Consider the following 23,190-nt stretch of genomic DNA (forward strand, 5'->3'; position numbering starts at 1 on the left):
TTTGCCTTATGTAAGAAAGGCCACAATGACAGTCCACTTTATAGACACCCGCATCTACACGCACAAGATTATCCAGCAGTCTTGAGACCAATAAGTGTAATATTCCATTGTAAGATGCGGGTGTCTATTAAGTGAAAGGTGACTGATGTTTATTTTATTAAAATGAATGACTTATGATGTTTCAAAGACGATTTAGATTTACTATTTGAATAAGTCTGCGATAAGTACAAGTTATGTTACGGTCGTGTCTTACAGAGACTTGCAGCTGGTCGGAAGGCAGCAAGGACAGCGGCGCCGGCAGCGCCGCCGCGCCTGCCGCCGCGGATAGCGCCGCTTCCGCTTCCGCAACAGCCTCCGCTTCCGCGAGCCCTGTGGGCGATGTGGACGCCAGCAACGCGGCACTGCTCACCGCGCTCTGCAAACATATTGTCCGCCATTGGTGAGATGCTTGTTTGATCTATATGAACTCCGTCGATACTGACAAGCACAACAATGTAACTGGCCACACATTCACTCAACAATGCCACGTTTGCAGATTCTTCGTAACAATAATTCAAAGAATCTGCAATAAGCAAGATTCTACCAATGTATTAAACAAAGGAGAGCCAGGGTACAGGACTCGGCCGTCCTTCTGACTCTGGCAGGGGTGAAAAGATCAATCTTTCTTATCTATTAACATGACTCGGTGAAACGCTTGTGCATTTTTTTTTATTTTTTTTTTACTTGTAATTATTTGGGAATCTTACACCTAGTTTACAATCATAACTTATGAAATAATAAAATTAATAATGGCTACTTAAAAGTTTCCACATATATTTAATACTGATAATTGGTATGATTTAATATTACGCTTTAAAACTATCTTAACTACAATTATTTACACTGGAAGAACTTATTAGATGAGGCTATTTTTAATTGGTATAGATGTACAAAATATAACCAGCTCTACTTTACCAATCGTTATAACTTCTGCAGGATCTAGTAATGAAGCTATTTGCACGATAGTTACACGTCGCCATGGGAGTATGCACAAGGCTAGGGTTTCGTAATGGAAAGGCATGCGTTACTAGTCCAAGCATGCTAAGTATTTCTAGACAGTCGATCTTACTGTTCGCTATATGCTGCACAAATACGCCAAATCTGCTGTACGACGTCTCTGCTGAAGCGGCAGCAGATTAAATTACTACACCTGTCGAAGTAGTCATGTGAAAACGATACGGTTCGGTGACGGGGTATTACACAAACATTTTTTGTATGCTTTCTATCGGTTAACGTAGACTTTATATTGGTGATTCCATACTCGCGACCCGTATTCTAGGTGGCTCCGTACATACGCACAGTACAGAATTTTAAAGGTTTTAAGAGAACTGAACTCCGATGCCTTTCTGAATATGAAACCTAACGCCGTCGATTTGAATGTTATGTTGTTGTTCATGGCACCGGCCAGCGAGGAGGCGGTGAGCGAGCACATGATCCAGGCCCTCATCGGCGTGTGCGGCGAGGGCGTGCGCCTGCCGCTGCTGCTGCAGGAGATGTGTCGCCTGGCGGACGCGCACTCGGGCACGCTGCACCGGCTGCTGTTCCCCGCGGCCGTGACGTGGCTGGCGGCCTGGTACGACGAGTGCGAATTATAATAACGTGTAATATTGCACAGCCTTAGTGACCTACATTTGTATTTACCTAGAAGTTGCGTCTCTTTCTATCGCGTGACTCTTACCTCTTCTGACGACATTAGGGTTGTCTTCTTTACCTAAAAATTAACCTACCTAATATAAGGTCATCTTATAAAAATAGCTCAGTTTTTTTCTATAATATAACTAGGTATGTACTTTAAATCAAAATACTTTCGTTGTCAAACCTACATTAGTTGCAGCTATTAATGTATGCGTTGGAACATCACAACATAGTCAAACCTACTTAGTATGTAGGAAATAAATAGGTAGCCTTTAATATGATACTGTGTAGAGGCCGCCGCACGTATTTACGATTTCGATACTAACACGGGGAGTGAGACAGGCCTGCTACTGGAGACCAAATGGTCTTTTGCAAAGATTCAACATTATAGTATATCTTAAATCATCTATAACTTTAGATAGACTGAAATATGTGAAAACGTCGAAAAAATTGAGCAGTGCACGTATAGTAACTCAAGGTGACATACAAATCGCGAGTGTAAGACGTAGCTTGTCATCCATATTAAAGTAATAAACCTGGCCTGTTTTCATCGGTTGTCTAGCAGCAAGAGGCTCTATCTAGTTTTGATATGTATATCTGTATAAACTTTGGTATTACTTAAACCAACAAGGCCTTGTCGTTAACAGATTAATTGTAAATAAGTATTATGCAAGATGCACTAAGCCCAAAATATATTTTAAAAACAACATTGGTTTTTTAGTGTCGACAACTTGACCAGCCCGGAAGTTCTACACAAGTTAGATTGTGGGATGGACCTCACTGCGCCCCAGATCGAGTCCGCTTGTGCCCTACTGTCTTATTTGGGAGATGCGTTAAATTCAGTCAGTGTTGTACAACCTCACAGTAAGTTTTACAAATAAAATTTTAAGGATAACCATATACCTAGCACTATCCTAGTGATATTACTGGGCTAACATGGGTCAGTCCGATAAATAATTAGTAATTTAATTTTAAAAGACTACCATAATGATTTTGTGCATAAAGTGTCGACATTTATTTATTTATTTCACACACATAGCAACTATCATTACAGGTACTACCTAATGCGACAGTTACAAACAAACAAGAATAACATACACATCAAACAACAATCAAATCAAACTATAACTAATCATACAATCAAACATTACATTACAAATAATATATCACACCAGAAATTAAAAAAAACTTAAACATTGTGAGTTCAAAGTTAAACAAATGTCCACTTTGTTGTGGAGTTCATATATGGCGAAGGGCTCTAGTTAAAGGCGACTTTGCCAACACATTTGTTCTCGCCATCGGAATGGATAGTAATGGCGGATGGAGGCGCCTCCACACGTACCGGTCCGGCACACGAAGACTCAAGCAGCACAGAACTCCCGGGTTGTGCTCCTTCCCGCGCAACAACTTCACCACATACGCTGCTAGAAAAAAATCCCTACGGACGCTCAACTCAGTATACCCAACCATACCCAGCACAAACAGTGTCGGATACATAAGTGGGTAAAATGGGTATACTCCATATAACTTGAAGTATAGGTGCCTAACGAATTTGTTTTGGACACGCTCTAACATCAACCTGTACTTGTCCTCATAAGGGCCCCACATCGCCGAGTTGTACTCCAGACGACTCCTTACCAGTGCATTATAAAGTACCTTGACTGTTGTCATATAAGTGAACTCTTCAGAGTGTCTCAAAACAAACCCTAAATTCCTATAGGCCTTTTTGCAGGTTTTAATTATATGCTCTCTAAACATCAAGTCCGATGTAAACAGAACACCCAGATCCTGTATCTGCTTCACGCGCTGCACTGTATCCGCTGCACTATCTTGTAGTAATACAATATAGGTTACTGGCTAATAAGGTTTACTGGCTCGGGTAAAACTTAAGACACAACACTTAGCAGGATTGAAGTTCAATTTATTCTCCCTGCTCCAGTCTATCAATTTTGAGATGTCGTCTTGTAGGTGGTCCCAATCCGATTTTTCTCTTATTTGGAGCATTAACTTTACGTCATATGCAAAAAGGAGACATTTCCTGTGCCTTAGGACCTCCGGCAGATCATTTATCGTTATGATAAATTCGAGAGGTCCAAGGTTACTGCCTTGACTTACTCCAGATCTCGTAAAGTAGGGCTCCGAGTCGTATCCATTAAAGTCTACATACTGCTTTCTGTCTCTCATGTAAGAAGCCCAGAACTGTAATGTTTTTGGCGAGCAACCTACATCCGCTAATTTCCTCAGCAATACGTCATTGTCGACAGTGTCGAATGCTTTTTGGAAATCTAGGTAAACCACATCTACCTGTATTCCAGAGTCCATTGCTGGGACCAAATATGTCATCAGATTTAGTAGATTAGTGGCAGTGCTTCGGGCTGGACGAAACCCGTGTTGGGAGTCGCAAAATTGCGCTGACACTTGGGCGTGCAGCTTGCGATGTATAGCTGACTCGAACACTTTTGCCGGCGTTGATAGGACTGCCTCCGGTCTATACCCTCTGACATCTGGTCCCGCTATACCCTTCGGGACTGGAATAACTCTCGTGGTTGTCCATAATTCAGGGAATGTACTATATTTCACGCATGTGTTAAAATGTATTGAAGAGGCTCAGCTAGTACCCTACTACAATCCTTAAACAAGAATGCTGGTATGCCATCCGGGCCTGCGGAACGTTTTGGTTTGAGTCGCACCAGAGCTTCACTCACTTCCGCCACAGTAAGCTCGAAGATTGCTTACTCGATGATCCCCTTCTTGCTTTTATATATCCCCAAAAGGACATGTTTTGGATAAAAAAAAAATATCCAGAGCTGGCAAGGGAAGCTCTAAAGAAAGCTAGTCCATACTTCATACCTGTGTGAACTGACACTCTCTTCAATAGTGGACCAAAAAATAGACCTCAATTAGAAAATGATTTCATTTTTAACATTTCAAAAATAGCACCAGTGTTTGATACATTTTTGAAAATTAACCAAGTCCCTGCCACTCACTTAAATTGTGTTTTTGTTCTAGTCTACCTTGCCTTTTTCCATCTGCCGGCGAACCCCAAGTAATTCTTAGCGACCCTCCTAGGCGTCGCGACCCACATATTGTAAAACATTTGTGGTGAAACAGACTGTGTGATAGTGTGCGTTACTATCACGTTCGCCTCATTCAGCATTTCTATGGCATCGAAGGCGACACTGTATTAGTTAGTTACGTCGCCTCTCTGATTTGTAAACGCACGACTTATGTAACAAATTCAATTATAAATAATTAAGATATGTAGTTTAATATTTATCCTCGACACCCAGCACCAAAGTTAATACAGCGCTAAACACTGGTCTACATAATTTGGCTTCAAGGGGACGAGCGAAATTACGATGCCTCTTCGAATTGTGTATGGTAAAACGGAGGCTACAATCGCGCGGGACGCGGGACGGAAGTCGCTCACAGTGATTGTGTCAACTAACTTGTATGGACGTGTTCAAATTGACGCGAGTAGTCGCTCAAGTTGAAGCGAAACAAGAGCGGGACGCCCGGCGGGATTGTTTGATCTCATCATCTCTTGATACATGATGTTTCTCCACTGAAAATAACCAAAAATGACACGCGGGAGGTCCCGTCAGTTTGAGAGGCTAAGCGAGCGAGCGAAATGCTCTTAAACGCGTCCCGCGTTCCGCGCGTTATTCGCCTCAGTTTGAACAGAGCTTAAATTGGAACTATCCAATGTCTAGTGACAATAAGTTGTACAATATTATGTACCTATTTAGATTGGCGGTCAGTCAGTCCGATGTGGGAGTCGCCAGCTGACCTTGGATTCGATGTTGACTTTACGGACGAACAACATGAGGAGGAAGATACCAGTGCTGATGAATCTGTGAGTTGTTGACAAATATTACCACATGAGGTGTTAAGTGGGTTCTAAGGCTGACACCTATCGAGCGTGCCCACACTTTACTTACGTAAAACTCAGCTGAGTTCAAGCTTAGCACGATCTTTGATTTGTTATTTATAGTCATTTGACAGCTGTGATTATGATGATTTTAAGCTAAGTCAGCCCAATACAAAGGTCAACACAGTACATTGTAAATTATTATTAATCAAACTTTTACAGTAGAGATAAACTTATCTGATGCTTAATTGATAGCTATGGGTAACAGCAGACAGCAAACAGAACGCAGTCGCACAACAGCTGTTATGATGACGAAGGAATTGTTGATCTCCATTTTTGTCGGCTTATAGTCCGAGTGTTTACTATGTCGTCGTTTTATGGTGGACTTAGCTTAGCTCGCACTCAAAGCGATGTTTTTAAATACGGACTTTGACTCAACTCGCTAGGCAAGTCTGAGCAAAGTCCAAATTCGCTCTGTAGACCTCAGCCTAAATTTCAGGACTAGTTAGTTACTTCCACACCAGTTAACAAAACTCATCAGAGTGTCTCTCGTTTTCTCGCTCTTCTACATGCTCATTTCATTATATTTCTCGGCGAATGTGGTATTTATCATTGTAATGGATCAAGTGAAATTGAAACTCATTTACTGCGAGCCATCTTTGACATCCATTGAAAGAGCTATTTTAAAAGTAAACACGTAGACAGGCCACGATATAATGAAGCATGATGTCAGGACGAGGACGCCATGCTCCAGTACAAGCTGTGCACGTTCACGGTGACCAACCGCGAGTTCATGAACCAGCACTGGTACCACTGCCACTCGTGCAAGATGGTGGACGGAGTGGGCGTGTGCACGGTCTGCGCGCGCGTGTGTCACCGCGGCCACGACGTGTCCTACGCCAAGTTCGGCAACTTCTTCTGCGACTGCGGCGCCAAGGCCGACTCCAGGTACACCAGTAGTGGACGATGGTTATGAGACAGTGGCAAACGTTTTTAAAAGATTAAAACGCGGGTAATTGTAACTGTTTTCGTCGAAACGTCGGGTAACAATGTAACTTTTCCGCAAAAATCTAATATAAAAACACAGTTACAGTTACACGCGTTTTAATCCTTTAAATATGTAACACTCGCGTTAATCAAAGACCTTACTATATTTTTATGTTCCACGTAATGGTGAGACCATTTCCGAATAACAGGCATTATTACACTACACTGTTACACTGGGATTGAACAACACTATGGCACCGAGACAGTTACAATACAATTTCATTACCAAACTCCTCTTCGAGCTCAAATAATCTATAAGAATTACATATTATAAAAAATCTATATATATAAAAATGAATTGCTGTTCGTTAGTCTCGCTAAAACTCGAGAACGGCTGGACCGATTTGGTTAAATTTGGTCTTGCATTATTTGTGAGAAGTCCAGAGAAGGTTTAAAAGGTGAATAAATATGAAAATGTTCGGAATTAAATGAATACAACAATTTTGTTTTTCCTCATTGTCATTGTCCCCCGTCGTTCAGAAATCAAATTGAAAGAATAGTTTAAAATTCCTTATATCTTTCGAACTTTCTCCGGAGGTAAAAAACAAACTTAATTTTAGCTACCTATAATAGTTGGTACATTTTATGTACGATTTAATATTTGGTAGGTCTGAGAATCGGTCGTCGTCTTTTTTTATACCCCAAAAATTTTAATTATTGCTATTTTTCTTATTACTTTATATGGCAATACAACGTTTGCTGGGTCAGATAGTAATATATAATTTTGCCCACACCATATCTATACCAGGCGATGCTAGGAAAGTGACATTATAAGGCTGTGACGACTTGACTGTTTCGCCATTTACCGAAAGCCTTGAATATTATTCACTCAGCGTTAAATATTATCTGTTCATTGTATTAGTTTTAGTGGGCATTGTAGTCTGTGTGGTTTTGTTGTTTGTTGTCGATAATATATCAATGTCATTGTATGGTACACTGTAGTTGGCAGTTTCATTATTCGAGTTGCCCAAAGGTAACATTTATTTTTTTTTGAAGCTATTATTATTATCGAATATAGTCAGTAAGAAATATTTTGATAAGACAGTATTGATCATCATCTATCATTAATAATTGCTAGGATTATTGTTATAATATGAGAGTTATTTTACACGAGTGTCATACGAAACGTCGGGTCAACAGCTTCATCTCCACCCGCCGTTTCAATGTGTTTCCGATTTGCCTTATTCAGGATTTTTCGATGTTCTTACGATGACGGAAAGTTTGTTTGATAAGTTTAAAACCATTAGAAGTGCCATGTATCCGTACCTCAGTTGCCAGGCCCTCGAGCGCCGCTCGGGCGCGCTGGGCGCGGGGGCCCGAGGGCCCGGGCCGCACGAGGCCCCGCCCGCGCCGGCCCTGCGGCGCCGCCCCTCCAGCCCCGCGCCTGCCGCCTTGGTGGCGCCGCCGCGGCGAACTGTGCTCGCCCACAATATACAAGGTATCCCATTGTTACGTTTACTTAATGTTCATGATTTGTTTAATCCATACAGACCTGCGCATTGTTTATATGTTACAGTACTATACAATTGTTAAGGTTTACTGAAATAGTGATTGGTTATTTGTCGTGATAAGTTAAGTTTAGGTGATAAGTAATTTTTGTATCAGTGTCATCCACGGCTCCGTCCTATGTGTCTACGTAAGCGTGATGATGGGGTGTTATCTGTCCGTGTATTCCAGGGTGTCGGTCGTTCTTAGCGAAGTACGACAAGTGGGAGTGGTGCCTGGAGCGCGTGCGGCGGCTCGTGTGCTCGCTGCTGGGCCCCGTGCGCACGGAGTGCGAGCGACACGCGCCGGTGGGGGCCCACGGCCGCGCGCAGCGGGCGCTGGCCATGTTACATCTCGGAGAGAAGCTGTTCTTCCACACAGACAAACTCGTCACGCCCACACTCGGTACGCATACACTCGCTCAACGAACACGTTGTGACGCCCGAGCGGACGATTCGGTTTGCTACATTTTGTTGAGAATAGTTTTCCCCCGCTCTCCTCTCCACCGCAAAATGCGCAACCAGAACTAATCTAGGCACCCAAGAATATAAAAAAATTTAATTCATTATAAATTTATGATTTTCAGGTTCGCAAGAGGGCGCATTTGAGAACGTGCGCATGTCGTTCACGGGCGAGAACGGCCAGACGATCCGACAGCTGATGTCGGCCCACAAGTTGCGTCGAGTGGCCATGTGCTGCCTCGCGTCGCCGCAGGGTCGGCGCCAATATCTAGCTGTCTCGCATGAGAAAGGTATCATCACCTTCTGTTTTGTCATAAATGTGTTACTTACTCCTTCCTATGCACACGGCTGCCTTATAACTATTGATACTTAATGCGAATACCAGACCATAACCCATTATATTAAATTAATAATTAAATTGAAATCCCTAAATATAAAAAAGAAATTTTCAGAGAAACTAATTATCATAATTTAATTAGAAAAAAAAACAGTCTGTTTAGACTACGTACCTTGACCCCGACGAGCGACAACGTAGCTCACGGCGGCGAATTGGCTGTTACTTCTCTTCTCGTAAAGAAGATCTTAACAAAAATATAATTATTAGCGAAGAAATGAAAACTGATTGAAACATTTCACTTGAACTTAGAGAAAGTTAAATTAATAAATATAACTTTAACAACTTTAACTTTTTCAACAAAAAATTGAAACAATCGCGGGCTGCGTAAAGCACTCGCTTGGACACTCCAGACATCGTACACACATTCCGAAAGCTCGCGTTAAACTGAATAACAAATTACAAGTACTTAAATAAAATGCTGAAAATAAATAACGGCGTAAATAGGGCATACCCCACAGTACTAGTTTATCGATACTTTATTTACAATTACTAACCAACAATCTAAACTAGTCATTTAAAACTACTAGTTTTGTGTTATTCGAATGTTTTAATATTTTTTAACAATTAATAAATTAATGAATGGATAAGCTTTGTAAAAAAATAGTTTATTTTTGTAAGTTCAATACTTACTAAACCACTGTTTTCTAAGTGATTTCCTGAGCAGCGAACAAGTGGGAGGCTCCTTTGCACAGGATGCCGGCTAGATTATGGATACCACAACGGTGCCTATTTCTGCCGTGAAGCAGTAATGAGTTAGCATTACTGTGTTTCGGTCTGAAGGGCGGTGTAGCTAGTGAAATTACTGGGCTAATGAGACCTAACATCTTATGTCTCAAGGTGACGAGCGCAGTTGTAGTGCCGTTCAGAATTTTTAAAGTTTTTTAAGAATCCTGAGCGGCACTGCATTGTAATGGGCAGGGCCTATCCATTACCATCAGCTGTGCGTCATGCTCATCTCGTCCCTTATTTTCATAAAATAAATAAAAAAAAAGTAAGTTTGTAACAAACAAGTAATAAATTGTTATTGTTTAGTTCTTTCTAATTCATGATCATTATCTCTAAAATACTTCATAATTTATAAAAATAAAAATTCTGAAGCTGCTTAGTTTTAAATACCTAGGAAGGTGTAGTATTTTCACAATAATCATTACAGAACAATTTCAAAATAGTCTTAAACAGCTTATTATTTATTGATTACAACTCCCTTTAAACAAAGCTAATTATCGATAGAAGATGTCCTTCCCTACACCGGACGAAGACCTTGCCTTTGAATAGCGCTGCAGTCAAACAGACACCGCCGGCACGTGTATCTCTTTGACGGCCGCGGGCGGCGCAATTCAAAGGCAGCTAGGCAAAGCGGCAACGCCTTATGATATTGAAATATTCAAGTTCATTGAATCATTGTCCCAGTCACCCAAATCTTACAGGATGTTTAAATTTGTTCAAAATGAAAAGCCTACTTTTTGCCAAAACCGGTGCACGGATTTCGTTAATTTTTGGTATATCGTCAGCTAATATGCTAACAAGTATGTACCTACATTTATTTCATATATGCTGTTTCCATACTGTATAAAATCACATAAACTATTCTATCATATACGGTACAGAAAGCCAGTCGTATGAAATTACAAAATTTTTCATTTGCAAAATAACATAGTCTCTCTTGCTCTAAATATATATGATTACAGGAAAAATAACAGTACTACAACTGTCGGCACTTCTGAAGCAAGTGGACTCCAGCAAGCACAAGCTCACGTTGACACGCCTCTCGTCCGCGCCCATTCCCTTCACTGTCATCAGCTTGAGCGGCACGCCCGCCAACGACGACCTGCTCGCCGTCTGCGGCTTGAAGGAATGCCACGTACTCACTTTCAATAGTGGGGTTTCTTTTTGCTGTGAGTTTTATTTATTACACATACGTTTCTGGCTTGCTTCGTTATATAAGTTTACCCAGGTTGACCACGCCCATTGTTAAACTTACTAGAAGATCGTCATATCTGTGAGCGTATTTGGCTGCCCTTCAGCCAAATGTGCTCATGGATACGCTCTCTCACCAACAACCTACACAACACCCGATGGATTATTGTCTCGGGCTGTCATTCGAAAGAAGCGAACATATCAGTCCAAACAGACATGACATCCCAATCATGTTGGGGGTACCCTATCGGGTCATACTACTAGCGCCTTTTCACAATCGGCGTAAGGGACAGTCCGAAGCGCAGAGGCTGTCTAGCCGAGGACGTAACGGTCACTCACGTAGTCCTGAATGTGCGGCCAACCAAAGAGCAAAAACATTAGTGCATACGAGGTCGCTCCAACAAGTCTGCGAACACCCTCAGAAATTTTCTGAACTTCTGGAAGGAGCTGGGCTGGTTGGAGTGACTGGCCTATCCTACACGCAAAATGATCTAACTAAGTGGTTTAATTGCGGAAACAGGAGCCCATATACCATACCATACCATTCCATAGAAGATGGCCAGCCGAGGTTTCCTAGAGGTGTGCCGCCAGTCAAAATGCTCTCCATCATTTTGTTAAAAAGGGAGGTTGTAACGTTTCCCGGATCCAAGCTTTCACGTTCTTTAGGGATTAGATGGGAAAGGGCTGAGGAGCAATATTCTCCCTCTTGAAAGATTTTCTGATTATTGTACACATTCTATGTACATACTTGTTCTACAGTAGCGTATTCTGTTCGGATACTGAGCTGATAATCTTGGGTAATTGGTTGTTCTAAATAAAAACACCTCTGTGTTTTTACATTAGATTTTTGCGTAAATTTACATTTTTATTTTAGTTAACCTAACGTTTCAAGAGCTTTCCAGATCTCGTTTTCAGGGGGACAAAAACACAGTTACAATAACAAGCGTTTTAATCCTTTAGAAATGTTTTATTTAAATATATAACACTCGCGTTAATCAAAGAATATACAATTGTTTGTTCTGATTACCTTTCTTGCCCCCAAAGAGACATACATTTTGTACGAGATAAAATGCTTTGACATTAACGGCAGATAGAAGGCTAATTGATTGTTATGATGTATTCTCATGCATCCCCCTGTTTGTGTACCATAGTGACTTGTGATACTTTTCATGTCTTATTCTTAAATTAATAAATAAATTAAATTAATTTAATTAAATAAATCGCGTGTGTAAGACGAAGTTTGTCACGCATACAAAAGTAATAATCGTGGCCTGTTTTCATCGGCTGTCTAACTAATGCACAGAGCATTAGCTAGACGTATAAATTATCAAAGGTCTAATAGCGGTACTTACATGTTTGTACACTTTTGCCAGGCGTGTGTTTAATGTGTAATGTCTACGTACTGAATACTACTTAAAACTAATCTTATAGTGGGTCGATAGAGTATATATTTCTTTAAAAGATATTAGCGTAACTTCTGTACTATTATAGCTCTTTATTCAGTGCTTTTTTTAATTTTTTTTATTACAATAAGGCATGAGACAAGCAAAACGTTCAGTTAATTGTAATTGATACACTCTGCAAATTATAGTCCAGTGTTGCTCAGGATCCTTGATATACCCAAAATTTCTGAGCGGCACTACAATTGCGCTCGTCACCTTGAGACATAAGATGTTAAGTCTCATTTGCCAAGTAATTTAAAAAAACCGAAACACAATATAATTCTTCCACATAACTGCTTGACCGCAGAAAAAGGCACCGTTGTGGTGCTCATAATCTAGCCGGCATCCTGTGCAAAGGAGCCTTCCACAGGTAGCTTTTACTACATGTTTAATCTTATTGAGAACTGGGAATAAAAATGTAATCATTGATTTTATTTAAATTTACTTTCCATTCTACATATTTCTATTTCTAATATCATTAGTAATAACAATTGGTGTATAACCAGGTACCGTAGCTGAACACCTAGTGTTGACGACCGGCTTAGATGCCACTAACTACATTATAAAATCAATATGGCTACCCGGCTCCCAGACCCAACTGGCTCTCGTCACGTCGGACTTTGTCAAGATATTCGATCTCAGCAAGGACCTCAACAATCCAATGCACCACTTTTTGATTCCTAGTGGAAAGGTAACTTATGAGTTATATTTACTTGTACAAGTAGCATGTATTGAAATAGATTTAATGCATATAATATGAGTTTCAGAAGACCCGAGCAGGGGAGAAACCTGTGAGAAAAATAAAATCATCTCATCACTGAACCCAATTCTTCAAATATCTTGTCTTTTCTTTCAAACTTGGTATCAAAATTTTGCAACTGGTTTGAAATATCTACTTAAATAAATGAAATATTTATATAATATAATAGAAATTGCTGGTGTATTTGTACGAAAAATGACACAATTTTAGTTTAGTTGCCACACCAATACAACAGAGTATATTTTACATATGGTATACACCAACACCTTTATGTTATAAAATTACAGTAATTTAGGGAAATTAATTCGATTTTTTTTTAAATTAAACTCAAGTTTACATGGACAAATAAAAGTATTAACACAACAATATATTTTGTTGATATCTCATCATAATTTATTTATTTATATCCTCCACAATGACAACGTAAGCCAAAGTAAAGTATAAGCAAGAGCGCAACATTATACCGCTTCAGCTGCTTTTTAAATTCGCTTGCTCCATGACTCGGAAACAAAATTCCATATTCATCATATAAATAGTTGCACCTACCGGGGTTCGAGTCCGGGACCTCTAGCTCAATAGGCAGTCAAAAACCACTGGGCTATATGGGTCGTCATTGTTGATGAAGTAATAAAAACGACAAGAAAATAATAGAGAGGTAAAGCACAGAAGAGGGATACACGGAGTTGGAGCTGCTGGGTATATCCATATATTATTATGTGACGTAGGTCCGCGACGTGACGTTCGTGAGCCACGACGGCATGATGCACATGCTGTGCATGAGCTCGGCCGGCCACATCTACTGGCAGCCCATGAGCCGGGAGTCGCGCGCCTCGCTCGGCACCTTCTACGTCACCAACACGCTCGAGGTGCTGCACCCCGAGATACAGGTTCGTTTTTTTTTTACTTAAATGATTTAAAGTGTACGCGCTTTTCTTGAAGGTACCCATGTCGTATCGTCCCGGAAACACCGCACAAGGAAGCTCATTCCACAGCTTCGTAGTACGAGGAAGAAAGCTCCTTGAAAATCGCACTGTGGAGGACCGCCACACATCCAGATGGTGGGGATGATATCGTAACTTGTGGCGAGTCGTGCGAAGGTGAAATTCGGCGGCAGGAATCAGGTTGAACAGCTCTTCGGAACACTCCCCGTGATAAATGCGGTAGAAGACACACAATGAAGCGACGTCTCTACGCAACGCCAAGTGATCCAGCCGTTCACAGAGCGCTAGGTCCCCGACAATTCGAGCTGCTCTGTGTTGCACGCGGTCAAATGGATCGAGCTGATACTGGGGTGCGCCAGACCAGAGATGACAGCAACACTCCATGTGAGGCCGGACCTGCGCTTTGTAGAGCGCTAGAATGTGGGCCGGCTTGAAGTATTGCCGTGCTCTATTTATGACGCCCAGTTTCTTCGAAGCCAATTTGGCTTTGCCCTCCAGATGGCTACGGAATTGGCAATCGCTCGAGATTTCGAGACCCAATATTCCGATACTAGGCGAGGCTTTAAGGGAAGTGTTCTCGAAGAGTGGTGATACGGAAAATGGGGTTTTTTTTAGTGGTAAACGCGCAAACTTGAGTCTTCTGGGGGTTAAATTGGACAAGGTTCAACTTACCCCATTCCGCGATCTTCTCGAGAGAGGACTCGATAGCAGACACAAGTTTCTCCCGGCACGTTTTCCTGAGAGAGACCTGCATGGCCCGTGTATACGGCATCACCAGTGCTGTCGTCTGCATAGCAATGTATTTTGGTGGTGTCCAACATATCATTGATACGCAGAAGAAACAGCGTGGGAGATAGCACACAGCCTTGGGGCACTCCAGCGTTCACGGGCTTGGGATTCGAGCAATAACCGTCAACAACAACGACCTGTATGGTATAGAGAAACGTTATGGTATCGCACAACTACTTACAAGTGCTTACTAAAAAAATAATATTATTCAATTAAAAGATAGCTTTATAACTTTGTTAGGGTACAATATCGGTACTAAGCTAAAATAACATTTTAAAATAATAAAACCAACCTAAGCTAAAATAACCTTTTAAAATAATAAAACCAACACCTTTCTACTAATCTCATACTAAATGTATTTCAATATAAAAATTTTGGATACTTCTCATTTGATTTTTAAAAAGTTGTTAATGCCATCTTTCTGAATAGATAACGTTCTTTCGATATCAGTTTAGAGTTTTTTATATCTGTAATAGTTACTGAATAATCGCCTGGTCTGTGTTTGAAACAATTACATCCTATATGCATATATAACTGTCACGTTGGCAGGACATTGCGGGAGTGGTGGCCGGCGGTGGAGTCTCCATCTACTACTCGCACACGCTCAAGATGTTGTTCTTCTCGTATTCGCACGGAAAGAGCTTCCTCGCGCCCTTGAACACCTTTGAAGACAGTGTTAAAGGTATAATTATAATTTAGTAATTTTGTGTAAACTAATCTTTAAACCAACCAAAGTACAATCGAATACACTTTGTGAAGAATATATTTCTCGTCACTACGCAAGAGCAGAGTCAAATCATATTTAAACCAACCTATATTTATAGTCACTATGTTTATAATAATGATAACAATCGGTCGCAATAGGTTGACCATTGACTCTCACCACGGAGCCCCCCCGCTCTTGTGATTCCTCTGGTGTTACAAGACATAGGCTGCGGTGATCACTTACCATCAGGTGACCCGTATGCTCGTTTGTCCTCCCCTTCCATAAAAAGTATATTATAGTCTCTGCTTTACACTTCCGTCATAAGTCTTATATCATCTTAAATATCTCAAATGATTTACTATGAAAGCATGAATATTTAAGATTTTTTTTTAGATAACATATAAAGTTGATTATAAAACCATAAAAACTAATAAATAATACCAATTGTTTTCATTTAAAATATTGTTCTTAAATATAACGGTTTTCAATTTTGTGTCGTGTGTGTAAAATGCACAATATGAATAATTTATGCATGGTCTTATAGCTTGCTTCTATAGCATTCATATTTTCACTGTAATCATTCTAACTATAAGCATTATTTTGCTACACGTAAAATAAAATGCATAGATATAAGTTCGCGCGCCAATATCGCTCGGTAATCAAAGGGATTGAGGCTGAGAGGGTTCATATTCTTCTTAATCGATCACTCTTGTCAGAGTGGTCATGGCCGCTAAGATGAGCTCCTCCACATTTGTCGGTTTGTGGCATTGCGGGAGCACTCCAACACAGTTGTCTGGGGTAATTAGATCTGCTACCTCTTTGATTAGATCGTTAGAACATAATATTACGAAGGGTTAATACTAAGCTGACTTGATGTAGGCACCGCGATGATAACGGTGAACGCCGGGCCCAAGGAAGGCGGACGCGGCAAGAGTGGCGTGCAGTCGCTGGTGCAGTGGGCCGAGGTGCCGGGCCACCCGGGTCTCGTCACGGCGCTCATGCAGGCGTCCAACAACCCCGTCGTGCTCATGGTCACGCCCGTCAAGATCTTTGTGCAGGAGATCAAGGTGTGTCCACATCAAACTATATGTTTGAAAGAAGTAGAGCTCGTGAGATGAAACTTAACGACCACTCTTTTACAATGGATGTAATATACATAACAAAGTAGTTTAAAACGTGCTGCATCCTACGATATCAAATATTTCATAAAATGTAATAAAGAATAAACTGTATAAATATTAATCTCTGTTGAGAAAGCTTTTGCTCACTCAGAGCGCTATGCTCGGAGTTTCCCTGCGAGATCGAATCAGAAATGAGCTGATCCGTAGGAGAACTATAGTGACAGCACAAATGATTGCGAAACTGAAGTGGCAGAGGGCAGGGCACATAGTTCTACGGACAGGTTCACTAAAGTTCACTGAAGTTCTCGAATGGCGACCACATTATGGGAAGACGCAGTGTTGGTAAGCCCCCAACAAGATGGACCGATGATTTGGTCAAGATCGCCGGATAACGTTGGATGAGGGCAGCGCAGGAGGAGTGGAAGTCCTTGGGGAGGCTTTTGTACAGCAGTGGACGTCTTCCGGCTGATGGTGATGAAGTATAAATTATCGTGTTTTGGATGTCAACCTTTAGAGCTTGAATTTATTACCACTGTCATAATTAGTAATGGCATTCAGCAAGTACAATGATTTATTAACTATAACAGGCCGACCTGGCAACACAAGTAGCACCCGGTCACGAGTTGACGAAGGATTGTTAAGAAATTTCTCAAATCAATGTCTGAGTAACACGAAGTTTTTGTTGATAATTTCCGATTTTGATTGGATGTATCGTTGCTTTTTCACCAATAGGCGTTTATAAAGTAGAGCTTGATATCATTTCGTTATATTGTTTTATTGGATGGTATAAATATTTATCTATACTGGGCACGAAACATTAAATCTGATTATTGGTTTAACTTTAAAACGTTTGTCGAGTCACTACTTGTTTACTCTAAAGGATTCAGCAACTTTACGAAGCGTGGTAAATGAGCGCACATGACTTAATTAATTTTTAATTAATTTAACTCACAATATTATATTGTAAAATATAAATATAATTAAGTAATAAATAAAGTAACATTTTAAAGTATAATTTTGAAATAGATATAGATATGATACAAGAGAGCGACTCAGGTCACTGTAACTAACATTATCGTACTGCCGGTGTCAGGTGGTGCCGGCCAAGGCCAAGATAACGGACATGGTGGCGGTGCGGCACGCGGGCGGCGGGCCGCACGGCGAGCAGAAGACCACGATCATCGTGCTGTGTGAGGACGGCAGCCTGCGGATGTACGCCACCGGCGGCGAGCGGCTCGACTACTGGCTGGCGCCCGCCATGCGGCCCGTGCACGTGCCGCGCCGGCGGGTGCACAGGCGGGCCGCGCCGCACGCCGTGCGCAAGCAGGTATATTGTATTCAATATATCGTTGTCTTGTACCACGCTCATCGTGCTGTGTGAGGACGGCAGCCTGCGGATGTACGCCACCGGCGGCGAGCGGCTCGACTACTGGCTGGCGCCCGCCATGCGGCCCGTGCACGTGCCGCGCCGGCGGGTGCACAGACGGGCCGCGCCGCACGCCGTGCGCAAGCAGGTATATTGTATTCAATATATCGTTGTCTTGTACCACGCTCATCGTGCTGTGTGAGGACGGCAGCCTGCGGATGTACGCCACCGGCGGCGAGCGGCTCGACTACTGGCTGGCGCCCGCCATGCGGCCCGTGCACGTGCCGCGCCGGCGGGTGCACAGGCGGGCCGCGCCGCACGCCGTGCGCAAGCAGGTATATTGTATTCAATATATCGTTGTCTTGTACCACGCTCATCGTGCTGTGTGAGGACGGCAGCCTGCGGATGTACGCCACCGGCGGCGAGCGGCTCGACTACTGGCTGGCGCCCGCCATGCGGCCCGTGCACGTGCCGCGCCGGCGGGTGCACAGGCGGGCCGCGCCGCACGCCGTGCGCAAGCAGGTATATTGTATTCAATATATCGTTGTCTTGTACCACGCTCATCGTGCTGTGTGAGGACGGCAGCCTGCGGATGTACGCCACCGGCGGCGAGCGGCTCGACTACTGGCTGGCGCCCGCCATGCGGCCCGTGCACGTGCCGCGCCGGCGGGTGCACAGGCGGGCCGCGCCGCACGCCGTGCGCAAGCAGGTATATTGTATTCAATATATCGTTGTCTTGTACCACGCTCATCGTGCTGTGTGAGGACGGCAGCCTGCGGATGTACGCCACCGGCGGCGAGCGGCTCGACTACTGGCTGGCGCCCGCCATGCGGCCCGTGCACGTGCCGCGCCGGCGGGTGCACAGGCGGGCCGCGCCGCACGCCGTGCGCAAGCAGGTATATTGTATTCAATATATCGTTGTCTTGTACCACGCTCATCGTGCTGTGTGAGGACGGCAGCCTGCGGATGTACGCCACCGGCGGCGAGCGGCTCGACTACTGGCTGGCGCCCGCCATGCGGCCCGTGCACGTGCCGCGCCGGCGGGTGCACAGGCGGGCCGCGCCGCACGCCGTGCGCAAGCAGGTATATTGTATTCAATATATCGTTGTCTTGTACCACGCTCATCGTGCTGTGTGAGGACGGCAGCCTGCGGATGTACGAGCGGCTCGACTACTGGCTGGCGCCCGCCATGCGGCCCGTGCACGTGTGAATTAGTTAAATAAATATAATTGTTAATTGCTATAATATTATATGACAGTCCATGACGTTGGTAGCGCTTATTAACACATCAACTAATCAATATATAATATTACTGACATGAATACAAACCAAAATCATTAAAATATATCGAGTAAAAACAATAATGCAAATAAAAACTTTCTGATGAGATTTGGGATTTTGAAGTTTGTATGAATTCCTAAAGCATAGAATTTTACGCGTCGGTAATAAGATTTCAAAAATGATTCCAAATTTATTCTAGTGTGCTACCCCGAGAATCTTGGAAATTATTATCTTTCCTTCCATTTTAGCTACTTAAAGCTATCAATTGTTATTATGTGGACCCGACCGTTACCTCTGACAATGTGAGTACAAAAATTTCACGATATTCAGTTTTTTTATTCTCTCATTGGCATTTAAAATATCATTAAGAACAACTTTGATGTGAATGGATTTTATGCTATTATTTTAGCTATTTATAATATGTAAATCCATAAAAAATATATTTTTATATACATAATTCATAAATAATATTTTATTAGTTTTTACAAAAAAAAAACTGATATTTCCATTTGGTTATCTCAAAGTAAGTTAAAAAAAATAGATTGAATACATATGATAAATACTCCGTTATAACTTATTTTCCACAAACTATAAAAAGAATTGGAGTTTGACACATATTTTTATACAAACATTATTATTAGTTTCTATTTTGTGTACATAAAAGGTGTCTTAGTACTACGTACGTATTTATTTAATACTGAATATTAATTACTGTAATACACAAAACAGAAAAAAACTATAGTTAGCAAAAAATATTGAATAGCATGCTCTTATAATGTACCAAACTACCAAATACTAGAGCAACCTGGAAATCGGGAAATTTTCAAGCTGATTCGCACGTACAATAACACAGTAAACGTGAAATAAAGCTGTAAAGTTTCCTTGTGTATAAAGAACGTTTCACCCCTGAGTTATGAATACAATAATGATCAAATAACAACGGCTGAATTTTTAAGTGAATGTAAAGTATGGTAAAGTTTTATATTGATAAAATGATGTGCTTGCTTGTTGATTGTTAATTGGTATTTTTGTTTAACAGGTTGTTGCGAAATCAAATACAAACGGCTCGCCACAGTTCCCGATCGATTTCTTCGAGCACTGTGTCACCATGACTGAGATAGAGTTCGGTGGCAACGATCTGCTGCAAGTGTACAACACGGGACAGATCAAACACAGACTCAATACAACCGGTACGATATATCTAAAATCTTACGTATTTATTTGATATAGGACACATTAAACCTACGGGTGACCAATTGATGAGTTTTTTTTTTGCCGTCTGTGGTGCCAATGCCGTGGATTTTCAGACAAGAAATTTGCCCCTTTTATCACCATTTTCATACACAATACTAAAATAAAAGGACTTCTTTAAATATAGCACCTATTTTATCTACTTGCGGAGATCGTTAAAAACAAATCTAACCAAATCCTTAGAATGAGTACGTGCGTGAGTAGATTTTCAATTTTGTCATATACAATTCAGGTTTATACGTCGTATCAACAAAGATGAGCGGCTTTTCTTTGGAAGTGATCAACTCCGACTCGAACATGGTTATCTGCGGCATCAGGATTTTGCTCGGAAGTCAAGATGTCGCGAGGACGCCCACATATGTCGAGGTATTGTTATTGTTCTCTCCGTATATATTTGGTTGTTAAAGCGAGTTGTGAAGCGAGCTTTATTTATGTGAGATATGTTTGTCTTAGTTAACAGGTCAACTACTGCAGCAGCTAGCAACACGTCCATAAGTTAATACATTTGTAAAACAATGTCAAAATAAAAATAAAACAAGGGGTGTGTGCACTCCGGAAGTGCCGGCAGAAGTTAAAACTTGAACATTAACATTGTGACGTAACATTTATGTGGTTCAATACAATATTAATTTATTGCGCTATCGTACACATAAATGACAATTTATATTACATTTTAAAAAGTTCTAAAAATTATTATATACATTATATTAATTTATTTTATTTATTTCATTATATTATATTATTATACATATTACAAGTTGATCTCTCAACGAATGTCTTACGAATTTTCGAAGCACGTGATGCGAGTTTAACATTTTATACCCATCCTAAGAAAAGTGCTCAGCGGCGCTAAAAAAGATTTCGCTTCAAAAACAGTAATTCTAGACAACATGTTAGATGAGATTGTAACTGTTTCGTTATTAAAGATATAACGGAGCGTTCGCTGGTAGCGTAACATTAAAGATTCAAATTTGAGCTTCGTTGACATACGTCAAAATATTACACATTGTATCATTACCGGGTTCATCTCTTTCACTAATGTAGGTCATGCTCGAATTACAGGCGAATCCTCCCGGTGAGATGTCACTATTAGGCCTATCGTAGACGACGCACTTTTTGTGCTATCGAGTCTGCGGCACACAAAATTTCTGCATTGCGCGCAAAATGTCTTTGGCAGATATTTCACTCAACTCAATACGACGGTCATTTTGTCGGCAGAACTGTAGAGATGTACACGTAATGGAAGTACAGAGATTACGGTGTATTATTTCGTACTTGAGATACAAAAAAAGAAGAAGAAATAGAGATTTTTGGGTTCATCCTATTTGTTCGGGCTGAGGAATAATGTCTGGGACTGTATTAAGGTTTCCTATAGTCGCTGGTTTTTGGCTCGATTAATAAATTAATTTATGTATGCACTTGCAATTAACCTAGAATCACGAGGAAAGAAGTAAAATGCACTCCACTAACCTTTGAACACTCCCACGTCACTCAGGTGGCGGCGGCGCAGCAGCTCCTACGGTCCTGATTCTGGTATTCCAGGTGAATGTCACACTGGCGATCGCAAGCTTGCAAAGTTTATATGAATGATAAGGTAGACACTAGCATTGAACGTCAACTCTGGTGGAGAGACACGAAAGCTCGTGGTAGACTCGATGACCACAGGATATCACTAAGGGTAAACAACACGGTTTACAGATGTAGGGCTAGCGACCACACCCGAGCAAAGCTCAATAGCCTCTCTGCGCTTGTCAACCCAAGCGAGGTTCGTGTCATCTGATAGCGGAGCACGTACAACTACCCTCATGATTCCTAATAAAATCAGCAAGTGCCGCACACTATTCTTTCAGAATGATTATTAACGGGGCCGTTTCATATTAAACATTCAATTCTTAAACTATACCCAAATACGTTTTTCAAATTTTATAAAACGTCTGTTACTAAATTTCACAAGCTGCTAATGATTATGAAACCTTCTTTAAAAAATTTAAATATAAAGCATTGGGAAATTTAACGTTTTTGTGAAATAAATACATTATGAAAATACATATTATCGAATTATAAATAAGAGATCATTAATAACGGTATGTTCTATGTTTTTCATAAAATGGATTTATATTTATTTACATTATAATAAATGCAAACTTTGAAATTAAATGGATTCTTTAGATGTTGATCTTTTAGACCATAGATTTATTTGTAAATCGATTCATCAGCTAACAATTCGAATCGATTTAAAAATCAATCTTTTTCGGAAAGAATAGCTATCCCTAGTGAGTGTCGTCTGCTTTATCTCGTGTAGACGCGAATGTTATATTTTTTGGTGCACTTTTAAAACGGCGCGGTGTGGCGCGGTGCGGTCTGTCAGATCTACTTGGATATTTTGTGTGTCAGACTTTTTGTGCGTTCATTTAATTAAGTTCCGCGAAAATATCTTAGTTACCGGCTAAACCTACAGGTAATACGAAATGGTATGAAAATATATTTGATAAAGTGAAATGCAAACTTATCATTAAGCAAATAATTACAAATGGTGATTACAATTTGTCGTTAAAATAAATAAATAAAAGGTCCCGCTGAATTTCTCTCGTCCTTTCTTCTGAGGCATGACTATAATTATTATTGTTGATTATAAATTCCATTTAATTGAATTAAATTCTGCGTAAGTGAAGTCTCAATAT

The 23,190-nt window shown here is 41.2% G+C and overlaps 2 protein-coding genes across 7 annotated transcripts in view; both read left to right on the plus strand.

Annotated features, from left to right (window-relative positions):
• Positions 1 to 10,632, plus strand: part of LOC126964707 (protein purity of essence-like) — a 72,938-nt gene extending 62,306 nt beyond the window's left edge. Inside the window, exons 30-38 of the mRNA XM_050807984.1 lie at positions 256 to 439; positions 1,448 to 1,612; positions 2,396 to 2,538; positions 5,424 to 5,530; positions 6,279 to 6,493; positions 7,864 to 8,030; positions 8,270 to 8,482; positions 8,664 to 8,848; positions 10,624 to 10,632. Of these exons, the coding sequence (XP_050663941.1) occupies positions 256 to 439; positions 1,448 to 1,612; positions 2,396 to 2,538; positions 5,424 to 5,530; positions 6,279 to 6,493; positions 7,864 to 8,030; positions 8,270 to 8,482; positions 8,664 to 8,848; positions 10,624 to 10,632 (1,388 nt within the window). The remainder of the gene's footprint in view (positions 1 to 255; positions 440 to 1,447; positions 1,613 to 2,395; positions 2,539 to 5,423; positions 5,531 to 6,278; positions 6,494 to 7,863; positions 8,031 to 8,269; positions 8,483 to 8,663; positions 8,849 to 10,623) is intronic.
• Positions 10,633 to 18,004: 7,372 nt separating this feature from the next.
• LOC126964629 (protein purity of essence) overlaps positions 18,005 to 23,190 on the plus strand; it is a 96,547-nt gene continuing 91,361 nt past the window's right edge. The window contains exons 1-3 of one of the 6 annotated variants that reach the window (XM_050807822.1): positions 18,005 to 18,125; positions 20,298 to 20,448; positions 20,742 to 20,875. In XM_050807822.1, the coding sequence (XP_050663779.1) occupies positions 18,009 to 18,125; positions 20,298 to 20,448; positions 20,742 to 20,875 (402 nt within the window). In that variant the 5' untranslated portion in view covers positions 18,005 to 18,008. Of the gene's footprint in view, positions 18,126 to 18,170; positions 18,313 to 18,357; positions 18,500 to 18,544; positions 18,687 to 18,731; positions 18,874 to 18,918; positions 19,061 to 20,297; positions 20,449 to 20,741; positions 20,876 to 23,190 lie in introns of those variants that run through there. The other 5 variants (XM_050807820.1, XM_050807819.1, XM_050807818.1 and 2 more) reach the window with 5 other exon arrangements.

Source organism: Leptidea sinapis, chromosome 5 (assembly GCF_905404315.1).
Source record: "Leptidea sinapis chromosome 5, ilLepSina1.1, whole genome shotgun sequence".
Taxonomy (NCBI): domain Eukaryota; kingdom Metazoa; phylum Arthropoda; class Insecta; order Lepidoptera; family Pieridae; genus Leptidea; species Leptidea sinapis.